The 12049-nt window shown below is 39.5% G+C and overlaps 1 protein-coding gene across 5 annotated transcripts in view; it reads right to left on the bottom strand.

Annotated features, from left to right (window-relative positions):
* Positions 1-12049, bottom strand: part of lama1 (laminin, alpha 1) — a 336199-nt gene continuing 324150 nt past the window's right edge. For 4 of the 5 annotated variants that reach the window (XM_069922348.1, XM_069922349.1, XM_069922347.1 and 1 more), the window contains 3 exons: positions 11417-11550; positions 3650-3872; positions 1-462 (listed from right to left, as the gene is read on the bottom strand). In XM_069922348.1, the coding sequence (XP_069778449.1) occupies positions 302-462; positions 3650-3872; positions 11417-11550 (518 nt within the window). In that variant the 3' untranslated portion in view covers positions 1-301. Of the gene's footprint in view, positions 463-3649; positions 3873-5214; positions 5454-11416; positions 11551-12049 lie in introns of those variants that run through there. The other variant, XM_069922350.1, reaches the window with a different exon arrangement.

Below are 12049 nucleotides of genomic sequence, written 5' to 3' on the forward strand. Positions count from 1 at the left end.
TCTAAACATGTTAACACTTTAATTGCAAAAAGGTTAAAATATTCAAAATGAACAACATTTAACTTTTCAGTGAATACTGTAAAAATTGTAAACGTGGATGAGAGAATATTAAAATATTCATCCAGATGCTGTAAATGATTCTGTTGGAGGTGCTTGTGCAGAACAAACTTACTTGCAAAGCAAATTTCCTAACGGCAATTCTTGTTGGCACAAAATGCATGCTTATCCTGAGTCAAGGACACCTAATACCATCGTGAGATAGGTGTGGCTCCAATTTTCCTTCAAAATGATTCTCTCGAAGCTAGTGCTTAATGCCAGGACAGGAATGAGGAAAGACTCCTCGGAGGTCAAAGGCTCTGCTGAAGTCAAAGGCCTCGGTCTGTTGGTTTTTTGTCAGCTTGAGGTTCCTCATGCAACCCTTCAGTGGTTTCTTAAGGGTCAAGCAATTCTGCTTCACGTTGGCTGTGTGGACAAATAAACACGCATCAAATTACCAAGGGATCTTCACCTGACGACTGGATTTTACCTGATTCATAAGCTTTAACTTGTTGTATTAAGCTTTACAATCAAGTTGTTAAAAATTTTTTTCAAAAGCAAAGAAGCAAAGCATAATGAAGGTTAGATACTTTCATTCAGCTCCGAGATGCTGGAATGGGGTAATGGAAATCACCTGGGATTCTGGCTTCTGTGGCTAACCAAACATCACGGAAGGACTGAAATGTTATTAGCCCATATTTTCCAAATGTTTGAGCAATCTGTCAACATCCTTCAGAAGAATGTAGTGTCATACAGCCACTCGGCCCATCTAGTCCATGCAGACGGGCCTAATCCCATTTACCTAAATTTGGTCAAATCTCTTCAAATGTCTTTTGTATGGTGTTATTGTGTCCGTTGCTAGTTTCGTCCGACTGCTCATTCCAGCTGAGTGAATGAAAATGCCCTTCCTAAATCCCTCTGCGAAAAAGACTGTTAGAATTCACTTTTACAATGCCCATCATGGTTCTGTATACCTCCCTAAGAATACCCCTCAGCATTCTGCACTCTGGGAGATAAAGACCCAGCCTATCCAACCTCTCTCTATAACTCACCCCTCTAGTCTCGCCAACATCCTGGTGAATCTCCTCTGCTCCCCTCCAATTGATTGATGCTCTTCTTACAACTGGATGACCAGAACAACGCACAGTGCTCCGTGTGGACCCACCACCAGAGAAAACTCTCTCTAGATTTCTCTTTTTTTTTGCTTACATTTAGAGATACAGCATGGTAACAGCCCCTTCTAGCCCACGCTCCCCAAATACACTCGTGACCAATCAACCTGCTAACTCTGTATGTCTTTGGAACGTGTGAGGAAACTGGAGCATCTGGAGGAAAACCACGTAGACACAGGGAGAACTCTTTACAGACAGCTTCGGATTTGAACCCTGGACTCTGGTGCAACAATAGCGTTCTGCTAACTGCTACAGTAACCATGCTGTCCCTTTGTTTTGAATGGCTGATCCCTTATTCTGAGACTGCCTTTCCTCAAAACCTCAAAAAATGAAGATCATGGATGAGTTTAGCGGATCCAATGCAACATTCTCCGAGAAAGGAAGGAGAAAACTGTGGAAGGAATGGACCATCTATTTCTGTTTTGTGTGGGGAGTCGTCTAAAATAAACTTGGCTTACTTAACCTCCTGCTGGTTTCTCATAGTGCAACCCACTGTGTGAGAGGCCAGAACAATTACTCCCACAAAGAATCTTGCAAAGACTCTTAACCTCTTGGGCAGAAGAGATATAATATGAAAATAATCTCTCATAATCGGCAAGCTTCATTTGTTCTTTTTTAAGTTTCTGGCTGACCTCACAAATAATGTTGATACACAACCTGCAATCTAGCAACAAGGCCACAGCAAGCGTGCCCACAGACTGCACTGTCAGGGCCAGAATGCGAGAGTGTCAGACTGTCCGTGTCAGCCTGGGGTTTACAAACTGGTGCTGTTCGGGGCCCCGTGTTTCCTACCTGTGCAGCGGGCACCTGCTGCCCCTTACACACTGGGCTCTAAATTGGCCGGTCAAATGGCGACCGGACAATTTAAGGGCGATCCCACCCCTTTGTTGAGGCGGGCGCATGAAGCATCACACACCCACCGGAAGGCACTAAAATTGACCTATATTCACTTTACGGACACGTGCTGATTATCACAGTGACCTTTCCTGAGGTGCTCACCCTCGAACCTCCCACCAACGTATCACTGATGATGCACGCATGCACGCACTGATGTCATCTTCCACGCAGTCAGTGATCTATCGATCACAAATTGAGCAGCAGCAGTTACACGGTATGTCTACACGGGTAGACAACCCACCTCCGAGATGGTTTGCCAACTTGTGCTTTTTAAAAAAATTCTATCCACCAATTGGCCTGTACGCAGGTAGATAACCTGCTAAATTGGCAGGTTAAACTCACGTTATGATCCAATTTGTTAACCCCAAAGGTCTTTCTGCTTTGCTATTGAGGGAGTGCCGTGTTTCACCAGAGTGATTCCTGGGATGGCAGGACGGACATATGAAGGAAGACTCGATAATCTGGAGAACTGGACAGATTAGATGCAAGATGAATGTTCTTGATGTTGGGGAAATCCAGAACAATGAGTTACAGTCTAAAGGGTAGGTCATTTAGGTTTGAGATGAGGAGAAACTTTTTTAATTGGAGAGTTGTGAACCTGTGGAATAGAAAGCTGTTTGTTAGATCTATTCAAAGAGGCTTTAGGTGTAGCCGTGTTGGCTAAAGGGAGCAAGGGATATGGAGAGAAAGCAGGAATAGGGTGCTGAAGACACATGATCACTTGGAATGGTGGAGCAGGCTCAAAGGACTGATTGGCCTTCTCTTGCACCTATTTTCTGTGTGACTTGGCCTGCTGATCCTTGCCCCCATTTTTTGCCAGCACCACTGCATTGCCAATGGAGGGATTTATTGGGAACATTGAGAATCTAGTAACACTCAGCTAAGATGAAGTAATGTTGTATTGATTTAAAGGCTGAAAAAATGTGGAGAAGCCTGCTGTTGTAGGCCTAGTCACCTTCCACACCCTCTAATCCCACCAGAGAATACTGAAGGAGTGGTAATTGGTCTCCACACCTTTCGTTCTGGTCCAGTTATTCTTATCCCCAAAAAATGTGCTCAACACCACGTGTAGTTTTAATCTCTCAAAATTTAAGTTTGCTTTCTAAGTCTGTTTTAATGTATACCAAAAAATGACCAGACTTCCATTTTTAAGCAAGGTTGTAATTTTTGTTGATGGGAAATCTCCTAATGTCCTTAACGGTAATGCTTGTGACCTAGATAGAACTGTAGGATTGTTATGGCACAGAGTGGGATGAAAGGGAGGGGGGGGGGGAAAGAGAGAGAGGGAGCTGGAAGAGAGGAAGGGGGGGGAAGAGGGAGGGAGATTCCTTGATGCCAGCTCTTGGAAGAGCAATGCCTGACCTTTCCCCACAGTCCTGCCATTAATTCACCTATACATGCCTGTCTAATTTGGAATATTGCAGTATGATGATGTTAAAACGAACAAAAAAGTAGAATTGAATGACATGGAGGAAAAAGTGCCATTCTTAGCACTAGTTGGCTAAGAAAAATTCAGTGGAGATCATTTTGTAAAGAATACATACCAGGATAACCACCCACGTAGATTGGATCGTTAGTATCTGCTGAGGTTGAATGTATGTATGGATTATCGGCCTGCACCGTCACTCCATCCACAGTCAGTGCAATACGATGTTTGCTTTTATTGGCTCGAAGTTTATGCCACTCGCCATTGCACAGCTGGCTTGCATCCTTTGGCTCATACTTGGCAGTAATTCTTCCAGCTCCATTGTTTACATGGAACAGAACCTGGTTGATAAGAGAATTCCCCATACCAAGAATTACCTTAGACGATTGCAAAAATGAGCTTTTTTCCAAATCCACTTTCTTACACTCAAGCATGCCAATACTGTGTAGCAGGTAGGGGTATGGTCATGTATTTTTTTACGTAACTGGACGAACAGCAAGAGCTCCTGTCACTGATGACCACGGGGAAATTACACCATGACCACGGGGGAATTTAAATTTAAGTAATTAATGTAGAATTTTTAAACAATCTGATCACAGTAACTACAAAACGAATGGAGTGTTATAGAGTCTACCTGGTTAACTGATTATGCTTAGAGAAGGAAATCTGCCAATTAATGACTCCACACCCACCGACGTTGTCGACTTTAACTATCTCATCAATTCAGGGATAAGTCGCGATGGACAACAAACTCTTGCATTGCCAGCGATGTCCAAATCCCATGAAATAAAAGGTAAACTGCTCACACTGCCTTGTATGACAAACTATTAATTTCTAATGGGCCAGGAACAGGACTTCCTCCAAATGGAGGGATTAGTAATTGTGAATGGGTTATATAGAAACATATAGGATTATGAAGGGTATGGATAGGATAGATGTAGGAAGGTTTTTGAGCTGGCCGGTGAAACTAAAACGAGGTCACAGTCTCAAGATTCGGGGGAGTCGATTTAGGACAGAGATGAGGAAAAATAGTTTTTCCCAGAGAGTAGTGAATGTTTGGAATTCTCTAACTAGGGAAGTGGTTGAGGCTGCTTCATTAAACATATTTAAAATTCAGTTAGATAAATTTTTACATGATAGAGGAATTAGGGGATATGGGAAGAAGGCAGGTAGGTGGAGTTAGGTCATAAATTAGATCAGCCATGATCGTATTGAATGGCGGATCAGGCTCGATGGGCCATTTTTGGCCGACTCCTGTTCCTACTTCCTATGTTTCTCACTTGATTGAAGCTTTGTTATGATTCAGACTGAATGGACTAAATGAACCTTTTTGTGCTGCAGTTGTGGTTTATTGAATGGCTTGCCCCACTGCATTCTCAGATTGCACAATGGTGTTAAATAGTGTGAGCCATGGCATGTTTGAAAGACCAGTTACCTTATACACTTTATTTACTTTCGGGATTCTCTTTTCACAGTGTAGAGGAGGAAAGAAAGAGTTAACCAAAATGAAAGGGGGATTCATTATTTGAAAAATGTCCACAAAAATGAACTTAATTTTTAAGTACTTCCACATGGTGAAACATCCTTGTGTTTTATGCAGAAAAGAAAATCAGTATGTCTGTCTATATTAAGTTCATGTGTGCTATAAACAAAACAACCTTAAAAAGGAATTCAACAGCCAAGTTTGTATCATATTTATCCTTTTAGTATGAGAATAGTTAGATCGTATTACGCCTTGGAATGACAAGAAATACAAAATGGGGAAATTGCTCTACAGGAGTTATACGGCAAGCCTTTGGAAGTTGGCTTGCAACTTTGCATTCCTCAATGTTCCATTACTTTCAGACCAGATCTTTTCTTCACTCCTCATGTATTCTGCAAGACCCAGCAAGCACAGATCTCTTTCACCGAGCCTATAATAGCTGGAAAAGTTTGAAGGTTATATTTCCGCTCTCTCTCTCCCCCCCCCCCCAGTACAGGTTGCAATGAAAGGAAAGCAAACGATCGGGTAACAGCTTAACATCTAAGTACCACAAAAGAATCACGCAGAAAGTGAATCAATCTGTCATAATCTCAAGGAAATAAGTTTCCCTCGTGGGTAAAGTTTTCTCTGTCTCTGATATAGAAGCTTGAGCTGTCATCAGCCATGCAGTGACTTACGTTTCTGCAATGTCAAATTGTACGGGACCAACATGCAGCCCGGCCCACACTGGTGCTGAAGATGGGTCCCTTATGCTAGAGACTGCTCAATTTTCAATTCTGTTCTTTATTCTTTAGCACATTTAGTCAGGAACCAGTTTGACCAAAAGTGAAAGAGTCATCCGACCGACCCTGGCCACTCCCTTCTCCCATCAGGAAGAAGATTCATGAACCACCAGATTCTAGGACTATTTCTTTCTCACCATTATGAGGCTCCTAGGAGTCATGTGATGGAGTAGTGAGTGGCAGGTAGGAGAATACCAACCCTCTCCAGAAAAGAAGAAATAAAGTAAGAAAATACAAAGTTCAAGAAACACAAAACATAACAAATAAAAGATAAAGTTGTAGAGAAAAGAAAGAAAATGGCACCCAAGAAAGAAAAAGTAAAATCAATGAGAAAAAAAGGAGAAAAGACGCCAGAAGAGAAAGGAGAAGGCCTTACCTGCATGAAGAAACAGGGAGCCGTCGTGGCGAAGAGAGCCCGTTCTCCAAGGTTGGTGACGACCCCGCAGAATCGCGACCTCCCGACCACTGGACTGCAAAAATAGCTCTCTGAGCCAAACAAAAGCACGCAACTGCGCTCACTAAGGAAAAAGAGAATACCGACAGGAGGTGGGCCCAGCTGAGGAGCAAGCAAACACAGCACGACCAGCTGAGGGATGCCCGACACCAGGGCTCTCAGCTAGAAGAGGAAAGCGACAGGAAAGGGAGTGATAGGAAAGAAGGGCAGCAACAGAAGGCCCAACAGATGACTAGCCCAGAAGAAGAGGACTAACAGCAAGAAGCCAAGCAAGAAGAAGCCCAGCAAAGTGAGGCAAGCAACTCAACAGAAAGTCAGAAGAAACACAGTACAAGGAAGAGAAGTAGAAGACACAAACACAGGTGCAGACACAGAAGAGGAGAAAGAAGAAGACCAAGATCTGCACAGAGAAATAGAAGGTAAAATACATGGACAGAATAGAGATAAAAAAAATTTTCAAGAACAAATGAGAGAATTAAAAGAATGGTTGACATTAGAATTTAGTGAAATTAAAAGAAAAATGAAAAGTACAGAAGAAAAAGTGAGTAGAATAAAGCTGGTCATGACAGAAATAGGGAAAAGAGTAGACAAGGTGGAAGAACGAGAAATGGCTGTAGAAATGGAAGTGAATGAGTTAAGAAGAAAACTGGAAGAAAGTGACAAAAAAGTTAAAGAGTCACAGGAGTTGTTAGCTCAGAAAATTGGTATGTTGGAAAACTATAGTAGGTGAAACAATATAAAGATAGTGGGCCTAAAGGAAGATGAAGAAGGCACAGATATGAAGGAATTTATAAAAGAATGGATCCCAACGGTCCTGAGAATGACAGAAATACAGGAAGGAAAGGAAATAGAAAGGGCACACAGAACACTAGCCCCTAAACCACAGTCACAACAAAAACCAAGACCCGTTTTAGTAAAATTTCTGAGAAAAACGACAAGAGAAAATATACTGGAGCGGGCAAGGAATAAAATTAGAGAAGTCAAAAAAACCATTGGAATACAAGGGTCAAAAAATATTTTTTTACCCAGACATAAGTTTTGAACTCTTAAAGAAGAGGAAGGAGTTTAATTGGCGGACAAAAAAATAAAATACGAAACATTTCAAACGTATAAGGTGGAGAAGAACATAATGAAAATAAAGCAAAAGTATTATGAACTAGGAGAAAAAACACACAAAATATTAGCCTGGCAACTTAAAACAAAACAAGCTAAAAGAACTGTATTGGCATCAAGGAAAAAGGACAAACAAATTACATATAATCCAATGAAGATTGATGAGAACTTTAAGGAATTTTATGAACAATTATACCAAACTGAGAACGAGGGGAAAGATGATAAAATAGAAGAGTTTTTAGCTAAAATTGAACTATCAAAATTGCAAGAAGAGGAGCAAAACAAATTGATAAAACCATATTTAAAAAAGCTGCCGAACAATAAAACGCCTGGAGAAGATAGATTCCCAATAGAATTCTATAAAACATTTAAAGAGCTATTAATTCCTCCTCTCCTTGAAGTAATGAACCAGAAAGAAGAAACACAAAACTTGCCAGATTCATGTAAGACAGCAATAATTACAGTAATACCAAAGACGAGGAAGGATCCACTAACACCAGTATCATATAGACCAATATCTCTACTTAATTCAGATTATAAGATAATAGCAAAATTATTAGCAAACAGATTGCCCAATTGTGTACCAAAAAATAGTAAAGCAAGATCAAACTGGATTTATTAAGAAAAGACAAACAGCGGATAATGTCAGTAAATTTATTAATCTAACTCATGCAGTTCAAGAAAATAAGAAGCCAACAGTGGCTGTAGCTTTAGATGCAGAAAAAGCCTTTGACAGGGTAGAATGGAATTATTTATTCAAAGTACTACAGAGGTTCAATCTACCAGAAAAATATATTAATTGGATTAAAGCATTAGATAATGGACCATTAGTGAAGGTAACAGTAAATGGATATGTATCGAACCAATTTAAATTAAGTAGATCAACTAGGCAGGGATGTCCACTATCTCCCTCACTGTTCGCTATAGCAACAGAACCATTGGCAGAACTGATAAGAACAGAAAATAAAATAAAAGGGATAAAAATAAAAGAGAAGGAATATAAAATCAGTTTATTTGCAGATGATATCATAGTATACTCAACAGAACCAGAAATATCAATAAAAGAACAACATAAGAAATTGAAGAAATATGGAGAAATATCAGGGTACAAGATCAACGCAAATAAAAATGAAGCGATGCCAATGAGTAATACGGATTATACAGAATTTAAAAAAGAATCACCATTTAAATGGCAAACACAAGCAAACCGATTCCTAGGTATTAGATTAGATAATAATTTAAGCCACCTGTACAATTTAAATTATCAGCCACTAATAAAGAAATTGCAGGAAGAATTAGAACATTGGAAAGAATTACGACTAACATTGATAGGGAGGGTAAATTGCATTAAAATGAATGTCTTCCCAAGGAACAATACTTATTTCAGTCATTACCAATTCCTTCAACAGAGAAATTCTTTAATGAACTAAAGAGAACAAGGACATTTTTATGGAAAGGAGGGAAACTGAGGATAGCGCTTGATAAATTAACAGAGAGGTACAACCAAGGTGGTTTGCAGTTACCGAACTTTAAAAAAAATTATAGAGCAGCACAATTAAGGTATTTATCAGATTTTTATCAGACAAGGGAAAAACTAGATTGAACTAAGATAGAGCTAGATAAAATAGGGGAGAAAGTACAGGAACATATACTTTATAAGTGGGATGAAAAGCTGATACGATATAAAAGCTCACCAGTATTGCATCATTTACTCAACATATGATAGAAGATTCATTTAGAAAGGAAAAAACAAATTACCAACTACCAAAATTATTATTGACGCAAAATTAGTTAATCCCTTTTACAATAGATAACCTTTCCTTCAGAGAATGGGAGAGAAAAGGAATTAAAAGAATAGAAAATTGTTTTTGGGGAAATAATTTTTTAACATTTGAACAAATGAAGTACAAATATGGAATAATTCACAGTACAATGTTTGCATACCTACTTAAAGGACAAACTGGGAAGCAGACTGAGGTTACCAGAAGGAAGCAGCTTTGAATATATGATTACAAACACAATGATAATAAAAAGATTTATAACAAACATGCACATCAAGCTGCAAGAGAAGGAAAATGATGAAATAAGCTATAAACCCAAACAAAAGTGGGAAAAAGATTTAAACATAAAGATAAAAAATGAAAGATGGGAAAAGTTATGGCTCTGGAACTATGAAGAATATAATAAACATGAGGTTACGCGTGATACAGTATAAATGGTTACACAGGCTATATGTCACGCCCCAAAAGTTAAATGGGACCCAACAGTATCAGACAGATGTTTTCGCTGTAAGAAGGAAACAGGAACTTGCAATTTGGGCATGTGAGAAAGTGGAAAAGTTTTGGGAAGATCTAAATCAGGTATTAAATAAAATCACAAAAAGCAACAAACCAAAAAATCCAGAGATCTTTCTTCTAAGTAATATAAGAAGTAAAGAATTAGGCCTCAAACTGGATGAAGCGCAAAAAAGATTTATGATGATATCCTTAGCTGTAGCAAAAAAAATATACAATGTCAACTTGGAAATCGGAAGAGAGCCTGAGAATACAGCAATGGTACATAGAAATGAATAAATGTATTCCATTGGAAAAAAAATAACATATAATTTAAAAAATAAAGTCACATTATTTGAACAAATTTTGGAACCGTACATGGAACACAACAGAGAGGGCCTACCGCGGACCTCCACCCCCTAAAATGATAAGAAGACAAAATGAGTTGATCCAGTGTGTCAAAGTAGATGACACAATTTTCTGGTTTATTTTCATTGTGTGATGACATTGTTGAATGGTTTTATTGTATTGTACATGTTGAACGTTTAATGGGTTTGGAGGGGGGTGGGAAGTGGGGAGGGAAGGTAGGGGGCAAAAAAGGGAAGAAAATGCCACTGTGTATATTTAAGAGGGAAATGTTTGTATCTATTTTGATTGATATGGTTCACAGTGTGAAAAATAAAAAAATTAATAACCATTATGAGACTCGTGAAAGAATCTCAAAAGAGTGAAATGATGTTGCCGTTGCACCGTACCAACTGATCTCTTTGTAACTCTGCACTTCTGTATTGTGTCTTACTTGTACCAAGTATGAGCTGTCTATGAGTCTGCCAACAAAACAAGCTCTATCATTGCATTTATTAGATACGTGTGAAAATAAACTTGAATATTAAAGCTAAAAACACTATCTTGGCTAGATTCTTCACCTTTGAGAAATCCAAGTCAGGAAGATTGGGAAAAAAAGTGTAGCCTGAGGCTAATGATCAGAATGAACTGTGATCTCATGAACCTCACCTCCTGCTCCTGCTTTAAATATTCCAGTATTTTTTTTTCTGGAAGGGTGATTGCAACAGTGAACAAATATCAGATGGGGACAATAGGCATTTGACTGGTGATCATACTTTTGATACTTTTGAGGTATCAAAAGCTGCCATGTGGTTTTGGACTGCCTGCAAATGCAGATTGCAATGGCCAATAAAATTTCTACAGGGGTGTTATGGAAAGTACATTGCTTAATTGTCTAGTTTTGGAAATGAGTGCCCAGGAAGGTTGTAGAAAGTAGCAGATAGAACCAAGTCTGTCACGGGGCACAGACCTCCCATGACACCGAAGACATCAAGAAGTGGTGTCATCTCACAGAAGACCATCACCCTGTCCATGCTTGCTTCTTGCTGCTGTCTACAGCCAAAAGGCAATAAAAGCATTCAGTTCAGCACCTTTAGGGTCATGAACAAGAGTTCTCCAAACAGCTCATCAGGTTCTTGAAGCTCCCCATATTATTCTCACCATAACACTACTTCAAGACCATCAAAGATCTTTCTGCACTACTGACTTAAAGAACAGTTGTTTTGCCCCATGCCCAACAGTAAAATTCATTTAGTTATTTCCCATCTTTCTTAGTGTTGTAATGTATTCTGTGTTTTGCGTACCGGGAAAGGTGCTGCAATTAAGACTTTCATTGCATTTAACCATTGCACTTATGTTAACATCAATAAACGGTCATTCACTGTATTTGATCCTTTGAATAAATCCAAACAGGAACCTGGTTTTTCTCTCTCACCTTGCCATCTACAATCTCCAGGCCAATTGCATCCACCTTGGCACTGCTAATTCCCAGCAACACTGCGTTCCTGGTTGTGCTGCGGAACTCGAATGTAACGATCACGTCTGACCTCACTTTGTAACCTTGTTTGACTGCAAATAAATCACAAGCATGTTTAGTGCATGAGAGAGGAATCTTAAATGAGATATATTACTGTAACAGAAAGAGAGATTTTGCCACAGCACTTGCCTATCTTTCCACACTAGTATCCAGAAAAAAAGATTTAAGGCCCCAAGCTTGAAACGTTGCTTACATATCTTTATCTTTGCGACATGGAGTACACTGTTTGACCTGCTGAGTTTCTCCAGCATAGTGTTTTTACTTCAAACACAGTGTCTGCAGACTTTTGTGCTTTACTAAAAAAAACTGAGCATAACTTTTCACCACTCCTCCTCTGTTGATGTGGACAAGGTCCCCTGTGCAAAGGTTCATCATGGAGCACAGCAATGGGATCTTGGTCCCATCACACCCACATCAACCATCAGGGAATCTCTGGCTGGTTCATTAAATAAATTTAAGACTCAGGTAAATCTTTGCACAGTAGAAGAAGTAAGTGTTTTGGAGCAACGGTGGAGTTGAGCCACATCAGCC

Source organism: Narcine bancroftii, chromosome 2 (assembly GCF_036971445.1).
Source record: "Narcine bancroftii isolate sNarBan1 chromosome 2, sNarBan1.hap1, whole genome shotgun sequence".
Classification (NCBI taxonomy): domain Eukaryota; kingdom Metazoa; phylum Chordata; class Chondrichthyes; order Torpediniformes; family Narcinidae; genus Narcine; species Narcine bancroftii.